The sequence below is a fragment of the Carassius auratus genome, chromosome 13, assembly GCF_003368295.1.
Source record: "Carassius auratus strain Wakin chromosome 13, ASM336829v1, whole genome shotgun sequence".
Classification (NCBI taxonomy): Eukaryota; Metazoa; Chordata; class Actinopteri; order Cypriniformes; family Cyprinidae; genus Carassius; species Carassius auratus.
Window position 1 is genome coordinate 14,573,840 of NC_039255.1, and position 14,513 is coordinate 14,588,352.

Below are 14,513 nucleotides of genomic sequence, written 5' to 3' on the forward strand. Positions count from 1 at the left end.
GTGTGGTGTTGGATAGCTGTGTATATCATAATATCACCATAAATGGTTATCCCCTGATGTTTTCTCTCACCAATATGAAAATAAAGACTTAACAAACAGGCAGTTTTTTTGTAAAAATGAGAGAACAAAAGCAACAAATTAGCTTAAGCGAGATACTTTTGATGAATTACAAGCTTTTGATGAAGCAGTAAAAAATTGTATACAGTTGATATACAAAAGAATATATCATAGCAACTGATAGCTTTTGCCCTTCAGAAGGATTTCATTATGTTGAGTGGTGAGTTACCTACAGTATAGAAGGTGTTGATCCTCCCCAAACCCTATTTCTTTTTCTTTAATCCCTACCTATTCACCACCCTCTGAAATCAATATAGAAACTCCAACTCCATTTGATAATCCTATTTCCAAACTGATTCGGACTAGAGTGTTAAAGCGTAAAATACAACATGAATCTGTCAGCTGTACCTGAATTGGAAGTCACACAGAAAATTAAAGTGTTCTAAAGTGAGAACTGAAATACATCTACAGGTTTTTTTTTTTTTTTTTGTAATTTTAATTTAAAGTGATGGTTAAAAATGTACTAAAGTTAGTGTAACTTGTCAGATACAAAAGATGTGATTCAATATTTTAATAGTATGGCCTTTTTATTTGTATAATTTGTTTAAACATGTAATGAAAAGAGTAATGCAAACAATTTTTATAGGTCTGCATGGCTCGTGTAACATTCCACTATATTAATTTTTGCATACTGATAAAAATGTTTTATCTAATGCAGTAGCATGCTTTTTATTTTTGTATGCTTTTATTTTCATAACCCCCTTTTTATATTTTGTAATATTCTGGATAAAATAGGACTCACATGACACTTTTTGATGTTTTACATTTTTATTACTTGTGCCAAATGGTTTTCCATTTGTAGCATTATCATGCAACACTTGCCTGTGTGGACCAGTGTTCTGTAATTATGTTCATAGTTCACAGGCAGACAGTAAATATGACACTTGGGGTACAGATGTTTGCCAACAGCACTGTAAACCATTCAGTTATTAATTAGACAAGCTGGTCCTGTCCCTCTTTCTCCTTTCACTGCCTCTGCCCCTCTCTCTCTCTCTCTCTCTCTTCTCTCCCCTTCTCCTCTGTGGCTAACTTTCCTTCCCCCTAATATGTGCTTAGCTGCTTGGCTAAGTGTTAGTGTGTGTGTTTGCATGTTTGTCACAACAGCTTAATCCATCTTGGCAAACTAAGGGAAAAGTGACATCCACTGATTAGTATTCATGGCCTTTAACAAAATTCCCTTCCAACTCTACTGTCTGCAATGTAAAAATGTCAATGTTTGTTCTGAATATCTGTCATTGTGCCTTTCCAATTAACTTTTTTTTTTTTTTTTTTAAATATAATGTATACTACATTTACACTGTTGTTTTCAGCTATCCATAATATTGCTTTCTCAAGTAAAAAGCCACCTCGTCTGAATCAGGAGAGAAATATGCGCACAAAAAAACTGTTCAAAATAGTTCTAGTCAAATACTATGTTGGAATATTTTGATCTGAGAGGAACACGGGATGGATTTGCAATTATGGATTACGGATTCGTATTTTGGTCAGAAGCAATTGTGTAAAGTTAAAGCTCCACAATGATGGATCTGTTTATTACAAACACATAACTTTTCTCTTCACAAGACATTAACTGATGGGCTGAGTCATGTGGATTATTGTGTTGTTTTTATCTGCTGTTTGAACTCTCATTCTGACGGCACCCATTCACTGCAGAGGATCTATGGGTGAGCAAGTGAAGTAATGATACATTTCTCCAAATCTATTCAAATGATAATATATATATATATATATATATATATATATATATATATATATATATATATATATATATATATATATATATATATATATATATATATATAAAAATCAACATCTTGGATGACCTGAATGTGATTTAAATGGTGATTACATTTTCATATAATTTGGATTAACTATTCCTTTAAAGCATATGACGAATGACCCATACAATTATTTCATGTTTAATTCGGTATCCAATTGTACTTGCTTAATAATACTGTTACAACAATGCATTTGTTGTCTGATGTCTTTTCCAAAACAAATATGTAAATGAAATTCAAATTCACTTGTCGGAGAGTACAAAACAATAGATTTGGAATGAAGATCATGTGTTCAGAACCATGGACAGGGGTGACCGATCAGCAGTGGGATCTCAGAATGTCCCCAGTTCAATCCTATAGTCAATATCTGACATTTCCATGCAGTTTGCTCTCTGCCATGACCAATCCAGATATAGATGGGCGGAGTAAGATAACAGATTCGGAGTCTGAGGTGGGAGGTTTCACATGAGAGACTCGAGGACATGGGTACAATGCATTGATATTTTCCACGTTGTGCGCGAAAAACACACGATCCCTCCCCGGTATTACGCAGTCTATTTAAAAGCACCATCCACACACCCCTTCCATTTCTCTCCACTTTGGTCGTCTTACCTGCACTCGTGGTGTTCAGGAGAGGAATCCAGTGATGGATCAGGAAAAGTACCTGCCAGAGCTCATTGCCGAGAAGGACAGCTTGGACCCGTCGTTCGTGCACGCGATGCGCCTTCTCGCTGAAGGTAAACTATGTTTTCTTCTGCCATCATATTCAGGCTCCTGTCTGTTTGGTGTGGCGTCGCTGAGGTACGCTTGTGTGGTTATCTCGTATGCAATATTCTTTAATCATATTTGATTCAGATAAATGGATATCTGTTCTTGAAGCGTGCATCCGTATCAGGCGTTTTACATTGATTATGTTTTCAGGTGATCACGAAAATGAGGGAATTGTGCATAGGCGGGTTTGGTCTTTATAAATAATTTTTGGATGCAAGGTTGTCTTTTCCAGTGATTGGGACTGTGATCAACTTGTAACCAGTGACCGGAATTTAAAAAAGAAATTAGAAGCAGCATAAACGACAATGAAATATTAGGGGGCTCTCCTTGAATTCGTCCGAAAAAGTTAGCGTGCTTCAACGACGTCGCTTACCATAATCACAGAATTTATTTCGAGCTACTTAATCGGGCAATACGTCATTCATATAGTGAAACCTAATATAACGTGTTTGTAATACTCATTTATTAATGTATTTAATCTAATAAATTCAATTTATAGGAATACATTTATCTCTCATTCGGTTTCATTTAATAAGCAATATGTTCATTATACCATAACTTTAAGGTATGAAATACCATAACTTTTTTAAATATAAAAGTAATTTCGTAGCATAATCTGTCGATGTTCTTCTCGCTAACTCATTAATTTAGAATTGTATAGGCTACTTAGCTAGACGTCACTTATCTAAAGAGAACACTAGTTATTGTGATAGGCCCTATAGGTTATTTACAAGTCATGCATAACAGCAGAACTTGAACAGCAATGGAATCTTATCTTATCGCAATGGAAAACTGGCTAGCAGCCTTCTGTTGTTATGGTTACCTACTTTGACTTGCTATTACTAATTTTAATCAAACTTTGATAACTAAAAAGCACGTTTTGCCATATGAACTTAAATAGAAAATAATTACTTACAATTTTTAGGTTATATATGCTGCTTTACGCTGTTAAAAATAAAGCTGCTTCAAAATGTTCTTCACAGAAATGCCATAGAAGAACCATTCAGTAAAAGTTTCTTTAAAGAAGCATCTCTTTCTTACCTTTTTATAATCTGAAGACAATTCTTTTACAAAGAACCTTTTGTGAAAAATGCTAAAGGTTCTTAATGGAAGCATTTATAAAAAACGGTTCTTCTATGGCATTGTGAAACACCTTTATTTTTAAAGATGTACCTCTACTGATTTAATGTTCAGCACAGAGAGCCTCAATATTTCATTGCCTACCCCAGTGTTCATTTGTGTGAGGTTATAAGGACATGGTAGCATTGCATTTGATTGATATTATAGTTGGGATAAGATAAAAGCAGTCCTTGACAATTGATCAGATAGTAAGCAGAGTAATTAAGAGGCGATTACAGCTATTACAAAGTACTCACACTGGCTCAGATTATCTCAAGTGCAGGGGAGCAAAGTGGGGTATGTGCTGTTGAATAAGCATGTATATAATTAAATGACAACAGTTTTAACTAGTCCAGGTTATAAGGAAATAGTAAATAACAGTAGGCTAAACATATTTTTAATTTTAAATAATGTGCAACATTAATTTACATAAAAAATTAATCGCTATTAATGCTAATTAGTCATAATCTTAAAAGCAATCAAGATAGCACGACTCTCCACAAAAGGGATAATAAGTCATTTGTATGCTGTCTTTCAAATGAACTAAATTGGCCATGGTTATGAAAGTCTGCATATACTTTACGTCACCACTATTCAGTCTAAATATTTTGCTTCTGCACAAAAAAGGCTTATTGAACTGGAATTAATGGTAGTTAGTGGCAGTCTAGCAAAGCTTTGCTGTGGGTCATACTTATAAGTAGACACCTACTGTCTTAAAAGGCTAAATTTGTAGTGCTTCCCCCAAGACATGTAGAAAAAGTGTTGTCTTTGTGTTTATTTGAATCTGATTATCTTTGTAATATTTAGCTCTTGTCATGTTTCATTGTTATAATTAGCCTACGCCTAGAAATAATGAAATGAATAAAAATGAAAAACTTGATTATCTCTCACCTTGGTGAGAGCACATTATGAAGGATGTACCAATAGTGGCAAGAATAAAAAAAAAAAAAGCAAAAGCAAACCTTGTGGTTTTGTTAAATTTCATGCTGAGCCACTGTTACCCTGCAGTGTTTATTTACCCAAGCACATATTTTATTTATTTCTGAATGTCGTATGATAGTCAGGCCTCTTGCATGTACCTTTAGGGCCAGTGAACAGTACAGATACAGAACAGTATCCAGACTTAAATCTGGATAGGAAATAACTCTGGCCCATGCTCAGGGAACGCTTTGATATGTGTTTTCTTGTTTAAGATTTAAATCTCTACACTTTTGTTTGCTGTACATTTTGGGATATTAAGGGAATTTAAATCAAATGCTTTCACTCTCAAAGTTTCTGGGCTTAAGGAGAGTTCAGGCAAGGAGTCTCCCACAGCTTAGTTATTTTGGTACAGATTTTGTCACACTTTAAGAGGGAAGTGATTAATATTACAACGGCGATCAATACAAGTGTAACTTATCCTAAACACCAGGCGGCCTGGAAACAACTGACGACTAAGCACTTTAGTTAATGGCCCGTGTCTGCGTAACTGTGATACTTACATATTTTAGTGCAGTAAAGCAACTGCTAGAAGATCATTTACATTCAAACCAAAATTTATTCAGACACCTTCAACATTTCACACATTATCAAAGTTCGCTATAGTTTAGAAAATGGTAATAAAATATGACAAGAACTGTGTCAGAACAAATTCATCTTGATAATGTTAGATAACAATAAAGCAAAACTTGGTCAGGTCAAAGTGTCTGTATAGTTTTTGGTCCCAAATTTTCATCAACTTTACTGGAAGTCTACTGTATGAAGAATTTTTGAGTATTATATGTCACAGTTTACTTTATTTTTACTATGCTTACTTACATAAATGAACTACAGTGTCCTGCACCAACTAGTAAAAAAAATATAAAAAATTATTTCTGGAGCCTGATTAATTTTTGGTTTGACTGTATCTTAATTTGTACAGCTCATCAAATAATAGGAGTTAAATTCATCAAATATTATGACATACAAGTGATCTTATATGCAAATGTAATTTCCATGTATTACATACATTGTCATAAAAAAGCAAAAATATTTATTTTAAATTGGAACAATTTAATATATTAACATTTATATCTACCCCATACAAATATGTTTGTTTATGTATAAGTAAAACATTTTTAGACATGTATGTCATACATATGTATATCCATCTTAAACCCATCACTATATGTTGATACCATATATTGTATTTTTTTATAATTTTTTTTTATAAATTTCCATATACATGTAAAATATATACTGAAGACACATATATAGTTTTATATATTTTATGAACTTATATCTTCTTCTACTCAGAGAATGTATATATGTGAAAATCATATATTGCCTTATTGCCTTACTTTATATGGCAATATCACTCTTGATATAAGGTAATATGTCATATACTACATTTTGATATTGGATATAAGCAAAATGAGTTGACATGTTTGTCTCAGAAAAGATACGGTATCTATGGCTGAAGGAGACTGTTTAAAGTTTATTCATCTTCTCCATCCAGAGGTTTTCGATTTTCAGGTGAGACAGTCCACTCCAGAGAACCACCGACTGGAATAAGCTGTTCCTCATAAGGGAACAAAGAGAATGCTTCAAATTCCATTCTGTCATTTTGATCTTGTAAAGTGTATTGCTGAATTGCTTTTATAGAGGTGACTTGATGCAAACTACTTAGAAAAGGACAGACTGCTACTGCATCCACTTAGAGTCCCTTTTTCTAAAATGTGGCTTCTTTTTCTCATAGAGACAAAAGTAAGATAGCAAAAAATTGCTAAGTAACAAACAATTTTGGAATGGATATTACAAGGTGGTGTTAAAGATGAGGCAGGATTTTGCTGAAATATTTTCTCCCTGATGAAATTAAATTAAAATTAAGCATTTAAATCAAAGTGCTCTTATATTATTAAAACAGCTGGTCATTCATTGCTGGACATTTATTTGTGGTTGACGGTGACTCAAATGAAAAGCAGCACACAAAGCATTTTTTTTTTTCAAATTGGAGAATGTTGAAATATATGTATATATTTTCTGCTTTTACAGCCACAGCTGTAGTGATTAAATTGTGTTTTAAACAACAGTAATATGACTCTCAAGAATCGCTGTGCCTGATGGGAAAATTCTACCACAACACACTTAATTATATAGAACAGCATGAGTGTCATACAGTATTTCAGTAATTAATCACCATTAACTGTAATAAAATTCAATATTCCCATTCAACTCAATGGCAGTTGCTTGGATGACGCAACACCTAGTGGTAGTAATAGATTTGGAGGTTGTTGCTCATGGCTCATTTTTAAGAATACCTTTTAAGAGCCTTTAAAAAGTATCTACTTATAGAATACACTTGTTTTTTTTTCTTCATTTTTTTTGTGTAATAAAAATACTTTTTTATTATAGGATAGTGCAGTTACAACATTTCCTAGCAGGGGTTAATGGGACCTTGCTAAGCAGCAGTTTGTAAACCATTTCTTTAAATTACACAGTGTTTACTAAATGTTTGCAGTCCAAGTTAACCAGGATTAGCAAGTCAATCTAGTTATATTTGTGGTTTAATACACACATCTTTCAGATTCTACACAGTTCATACGCTTCCAGAAGTCTTAAATTAGTGCTTATGGATGCAGTTGATCAAAAGTGGGATCTAGCAGTAACCTTGTCCTGACAAAACAAAATCATTAGGCCAATGTCTCAAGATAGAATGTATGTTTAATGATATGTCTCAATTTTCATAAGCTATTTTTTAACTTGATTTAGTTCTCCTGCAGTATAAATTTGACCAACAAGATTGCAGTCACACACTTTGATAGACCAGCTACTGCAATCCTCCAGACATTAGTATGTAGAGAGTGAGCTATTAAAAATGGGTGTGTTGATAGGATCAGCTGTTCCTAACAGCTTCCCATTTGAAAACTTATCAAGCCACAGCTCTCTATCACAGTGTAATCATGTGCAGGCTAATAGGTTAATGCCAGCTACATTAATATTTTGATAAATATGTTGATGTTGTTCCACAGCTGAAATTGATAGATGGCTTGATACCCTGTTCTAATGATACTGGATGTGCCGGGTCACTTTTATATTTTGTAGCAATTGGAGGCTACAAGAAGACCTTGTTTAGCTGTGAGCTACTAGAAGTGTGACTGTAGAAGTTTATTTATTTTTTCTATTTTTTATTATTATTTTTTCATATTCTTCTCTTAGGCTTACTGATGGAAATAATTATTGTATGCCAGTCACCTCTCTGTATATTTGCCCCTCTGCTTCACGATTCTTTAGCATGTTGCCTTCCTCGAAGTTAATGTCTGTGAAAACTAAAAAAGTATGTCGTCTTAGGCAGTGTATATGGAGGTAGGAAGGCATCAAGGAACATCTGAATCCAGTGTTTGCATAACAGTGCATTTATCCAAGTTGGATTTCGAAGCAGTGTAGACGTATATCCTTTGCTTCCTGTAATATCCCACAATCCTGTGCGGTTCACGGTTGGTGGAAATAAATGAAAGAGTGGCTGGAAATATTGATTGAATGGATTAATTTCTATACTACAATTACACACTTTTTCATTATTAGCTATAAAGCTCATTAAATGCTACTTATGACAGGTTTTGCATTTATATATTCCACCAGGATATTTTTGTTTTTGGCACAGGTCACTTGTGTTTGCTCGAGCAGTGAACTGCACTGCATATATTATTCCTGAAACTCCAGCTGGAACAAAGAGATCCCAAGTGTCTTTGTTCCTCAGGCTGGATGGCAGATTCATTTTCTTCTTGCTGTTACAGCAACACCTTCTAAAAATGGGATGCCCATACACTTGCTGTGAGAGGTAGCGAGTAGCACTCTTTTGCAAGCATGTTTGGTGACTTGATGAAATATCACTCTTCATGGAGAATGTGGTATGGCTGACAGCAACAGCAACTGAACAGGCTTGTCCTTGAGATCCTGGAATAATTTGCCTCAATATTAAGTATGTGGCAGATGTTAGTGTCCATTTTGGCTAAAGAACAAAATTGGATACTGAATTAAGTGTGTGATTTCATTTTTGTGTATGCTTCAGACCAGAGATGGGACCAAGTCACACATGTGCAAGTCTCAAGTAAGTCTCAAGTCTTAACCTTCAAGTCTCAAGTAAGTCCCAAGTATTTTTTTCTTGGGCAAGTCAAGTCAAGTCAAGTCACAAGCTATGTCAAGTCAAGTCCAAGTCAAGTCACCTTAATATTGTTATTTTACCTGCAGAATCTGATCTTAATAAAGTTAAAAGACAAGATATAAGTAACTGTCAGTAAATTTAAATAATTTGGATTTGCATTGTAAATACTCATGTTCAGTAAAATACATCATGGAATCAAACAAAATTGTAAGTTCCTAAAATTATTTATTTTTCACTTCTGCCAACAGTGTTTGAAATGTTTTACATTTTCAACATTGAGTCCATAAAACTAAACATCCAACAGACTCCTCTCTGAACACCCCTCTCTCTCTCTCTCTCTCTCTCTCAAACACAGTTTACATACAACATTAAACTGTTACATTTCTCCTCCCTCTCTCTCTCTCTCTCTCTCTCTCTCACACTCTCTCTCTCAGAGTATAGAATATAAATATGACGTATTTTCAGCTGTTTCATACTTTTTTGTTATGTACAGTACAGACCAAAAGTTTGGACACACCTTCTCATTCAAAGAGTTTTCTTTATTTTCATGACTATGAAAATTGTAGAGTCACACTGAAGGCATCAAAACTATGAATTAACACATATGGAATTATATATGGAATTATATACATAACAAAAAAGTGTGAAACAACCAAAAATATGTAATATTCTTGGTTCTTCAAAGTAGCCACTTTTTGTTTTGATTACTGCTTTGCACACTCTTGGCATTCTCTTGATGAGCTTCAAGAGGTCGTCACCTGAAATGGTCTTCCAACAGTCTTGAAGGAGTTCCCTGAGAGATGCTTAGCACTTGTTGGCCCTTTTGCCTTCTGTCTGCGGTCCAGCTCACCCCTAAACCATCTGGATTGGGTTCAGGTCCGGTGACTGTGGAGGCCAGGTTATCTGGCGCAGCACCCCATCACTCTCCTTCTTGCTCAAATAGCCCTTGATGCCTTCAGTGTGACTCTACAATAGTCAATAGTCATGAAAATAAAGAAAACTCTTTGAATGAGAAGGTGTGTCCAAACTTTTGGTCTGTACTGTACATAACAAAAAAGTATGAAACAACTGAAAATACGTCATATTTATATTCTGTACTGTATATATATATATATATATATATATATATATATATATATATATATATATATATATATATATATATATATATATATATATATATATATGTAATATGCACTTGTCATGATTGGGTAATCGCGGCAGCTACATTTGTTTTTCTGATTAATTGTTTTGCTCTATGAGAAAGACAAGGTAACAAAATATTCGGGGCTTATGCCCCCTTAGCCCAACCCTAGCGCCGCCCCTGGAATGCGTTTTTTTGACGGCCTGCTAGCGGATCATTAGGGGCTGTTCACATCACGTCTTTTGTGCGCGCAAGTTCGTTATTTCCAATGTAGGCGCGCGGTATGCGCGCTCATAATGGAATCAACGCCCTCAACATCTAAACTTTTCACAATGCCGCAAGCGCACCGCAGGTCATGTGACAATAACTAACCAATCAGCTTCATCCTTTCTCGTATCAACGTTGAAAGCTCAGCTAAGATGAAGGAACAGCTGTTCATAGCTGTATATGGATTGCCATTTTGAAATGAATTTAGTAGCAGAGCTACTGCGAGCGATTTTTAGTGCTGCAAATCCATTTATCCTTTGCTGAAATTTCCGCGTTTTCAATGAGAGAGAGCGTGTCATGGATGCTAAGCAACGACAGACGGCCTCAGGAGCACTTCTGCCCGAGCGCTTTGGAAAGAAGGAGAAAGCGGCGCGACTAGCGTTTTCCACGCGTTTTTAGGCGCAAACTATTGAAGACAAAAGCGATGACCCTCAGTACCTCTCAGGCTGACATGTTGATGTGATGTGATATCTGATTTAAGTGGGCGTGGTGTGTGTAAGGTAGAGAGGGCATGACTGATGATAGTGTCCTGATCCAGTCACGACGCTATTCTCAGCCTGCGCTCCAGCTGAGTAATCAACTTTATTTTAAAAAATAATTTATATATTTTATATTCAAACTGAAAACATGATGTAATTAACACTCAAGTCATTCAAGTCATCGTGTCTCAAGTCAAGTCAAGTCCCGAGTCTTTAACTTCCAAGTCCGAGTCAAGTCTCAAGTCCTAAAAATAGCGACTCGAGTCGACTCGAGTCCAAGTCACCAAGTCACAAGTCCCCATGTCTGCTTCAGACAGGTGAAGCAAATGTGTGGGATCTAAAAACTATTTCTCTTTCCCTTTGCTCTTCTCAATAATCATCTCCAGCCCCGTCTGAATGGAGACTGTGCAAAGCTGGAGCAGAAATCATATCGTCCTTTAATGCATGACAGCCACACTCTCAGCTCCTTATTCATGCATAATATGAGCCCCCCGGCAAAAGTTCAATTAAGGAATCTTCTTATGATTTCAAATTTAATGGAGAAAAGAGATTTGCTAAAAAGCATGTCACAATGATTTAAGGCATTTTTGTATTTTTGGTCTTCATGTTACTGTTAGTGAGCTGTCAGTAACTGAATGAATACAGCAAAAAGGGCATTCAGTAATTTGTGCACACATATATGTTTAATAAACAGGTTTGGGGATTTTTGTTTTTGAAAGTGATATTAATGAAATGTATAATGTTATGAAATACTTCTATTTAAGATGCTGTTTTGAAACTTTCTTTTCATTAATAAATTCTTAAAACCTGGTCTCCAAAACACACATTTATAATATAAATATTTGTTTCTTGAGCACCAAATTTGTATATTAGAATGATTTCTAAAGGATTATGCGACACTGAAAAATTTAGTTTTACCATAACAAGAATAAATAATATTTTAAAATGTATTAAAACTAGAGGTGTCAAATCGATTATTCATGATTAATCGCATCCAAAATAAAAGTTGTGTTTACATTATACGTATTTCACAGTGCATTAACTAATGTTAACAATCACAACTTTTGTTTTTAACAATGCATTAGTAAATGCTGAAATTAACATTAACTGATATTAATAAATGCTGTAGAAGTATTGTTCATTCTTAGTGCATGTTAACTAAAGTAGTTAACTAATGTAAACTAATGAACTTATTGTAAAGTATTTCAAATTACATTAACTACACACACACACAAACACACACACACACACATACACACACGTGAGTAATGCAGCACACGTCAGGCTCAATTTTATTCTGTTTAGGAAGCAAGACAATATATTCTTTACGTTGGAGGTTAAACATTAGCATTCAATGTCTTTTCCTGCCCATTAAGAAACATCCAGGAAAAATCATTATCATTCACCCTGAATTGTTGTTCAACGATTAAAACACATTTCGCTGGAATATGAATGCTTTATGTCAGTGTTAATGTTAGTGTATTTGAGTGTAGAAGATAAGTGTCTTGAGATGCACAATGTGAAAATATCACCTGTGACTAAACTATAAAAAAATATCTACATTCCCGCTGGGCCACTAAGGTTAATTAAGTAATGTAAATTAGAGCGATGCACAATGCAGGGTGTTGTATGATGGGGAAGGAAATGAAAAGAGAAGAGGTTTCTAATAGTAAAGACTTTTAATATTTGTTGAGATCTACAGAAGATGGAACTATATTAATATTCAGAAACTGAAATGAGTTTCCCAAACTCATCTGAGACTAATATTATGAAGCCAATTGAAAAATCATGGTGTTGGGAATAGACATGTTCCAACAAATAAAAGTATAACGTTTCGAAAATAACAATATCTCACTTTGAATATGATGTGTTTAATGGATATTGTATGTGTGTTTTGACCTCAGTTTCTCATTGATTGCATTTTCATGCACAAGAATGTTGACATTAATCAGAACGGTGTCATAATTTGACCATTTATATGTAAATGAACAATGTGTATTCTTTCTCCATGTTGCATGCACCCAGTTTATTTGTCAGCTACAGTCAGATGAATGATGCATAACTTACCTTTTGGGCAAATGGGAACACCATAGCCCTTTTTCTTGATTTTCTTTAGTCACATAGCACCAGTTATTTAAAAATTGCCTTTCTACTACATAGACACAGGACTGAATCACCCCTGACCTTTAAGTGTCATGATTTCTTAACAAGATTAAACTGGAAGTCTGATTTCTAGACATCTAAGCAAGAATTATAATAACAATTTAACCAAAATATTAACTTAATCTAAAATTGATAAAGGTGGTCTTTGTTTGCTGAAGTAGTATGAATGAGTAGCATATAAAAAAGTAGTCTGAAAGTTTCCCTCTGGTGACATGCAGGGCAACAATTCACAAGCTGACGTAGTTAAAATGCTGCCAAGAAGTTAGTATTAACTCCTTTATATGTGTTCCATAGATTGAAAATGTCCAAAAAACTGGGTTTTATTATAGATCAAGCGTATCCTTCAGTGTGGGATTTATGTTATTAAATAGGAAAATACAATCACGGAGGACCTTTTGTAGCTGAGATTGCCTCAGCCCTCTTCTAATTTGTGTTCTGGTTGATTACTATAAAGCTACTATTCCTGCAGAGCTGACTTTTCTGAATGGGAAGGGGACTGTGATTATTACCCATGGTTCTTTCTTTAGAGATATTGCTGAGGCAGAAACACAATTCGGGTTCGAGAAATGTACAGTTAGCCCAGACTAATTTACATCTCTCACTTTTGACAGCTGCCTCCTCCATATCCTGTGACAGAGTCACTGTCACACCCCTTGAATCATTCTGTGTGTTTTTCTCCTAGTCTCATTGTGTCCTTGATCTCAGGTGTTCCCTCATTAGTTACAGGTGTTTCTCATTATTCCCATAATTAGTCCCGTTACTTAAGCCCTGTGTCATTCCATGTTTCTTTGTCTGGTATTGAATGTTGTCTTCCATGCTACTGTACGTGTGTTCCTGTCTGCTCTGTCTGCTCTGTCTACCCTGTTTTGGATGGATTAAAGCATGTGTTTACTGTGAATTCTCCTTCGTTTCCTTGTTCTGCACTCCTCACCAAGGTGTATTGTACATTGATCATCTTTATATGAACTATTTAATCATTTTTAAACCTACACCTCTGTAACTTTATATGTGTGTATGAGTGTGTCAGGAGAATGCAAAACAATTATTGCACTGATTAGGTTACAAATTACAGAGAAATAGTAAACAAACAGCGAGGAGTACAAAAATAAAAAATGTAACAAATGATGAATGAGTATATTTGACATTCTATGATTTTTTTTAATGCTTATTGTAATGTCAAGAGGATTCAATTTCAAAATGATCAAATAGTGCAGTGAACATATTTTAATGTCTTTTTGATAGATCAGTTTATATATTTATTTTAGGATTTAAATATTTGAATGATTTTTTTAAATACTTTGAATGACCCATCAATTGTCCATGCATCAGTAACTGTATAGGGCACTTCTTAAACAAGTTGGGCTACAGTGTTTTATGCAAAGATGTCTGAAAAAACAACAACAGATGTCTGAAAAAACACCCAGGGCCAGAATTTAAGCATGGATCTTTCCTTTTATGCTGCGATACTTATTCCACAGAGCCACTCACCCTTGAAATTGTTATATGTATCAACTAAAAGCCCATTTTGTGGACTTTTTGGTCTTTTACTCTCT

General features: G+C 34.7%; 1 protein-coding gene across 6 annotated transcripts in view; it reads left to right on the top strand.

Moving 5' to 3' along the window:
* Window positions 1-2,227: 2,227 nt before the first annotated feature.
* The window catches only part of LOC113112786 (KH domain-containing, RNA-binding, signal transduction-associated protein 2-like), a 65,668-nt gene continuing 53,382 nt past the window's right edge, over window positions 2,228-14,513 (top strand). For 3 of the 6 annotated variants that reach the window (XM_026278638.1, XM_026278640.1, XM_026278635.1), the window contains exon 1: window positions 2,230-2,632. In XM_026278638.1, the coding sequence (XP_026134423.1) occupies window positions 2,542-2,632 (91 nt within the window). In that variant the 5' untranslated portion in view covers window positions 2,230-2,541. Of the gene's footprint in view, window positions 2,633-14,513 lie in introns of all 6 variants that reach the window. The other 3 variants (XM_026278636.1, XM_026278641.1, XM_026278637.1) reach the window with 2 other exon arrangements.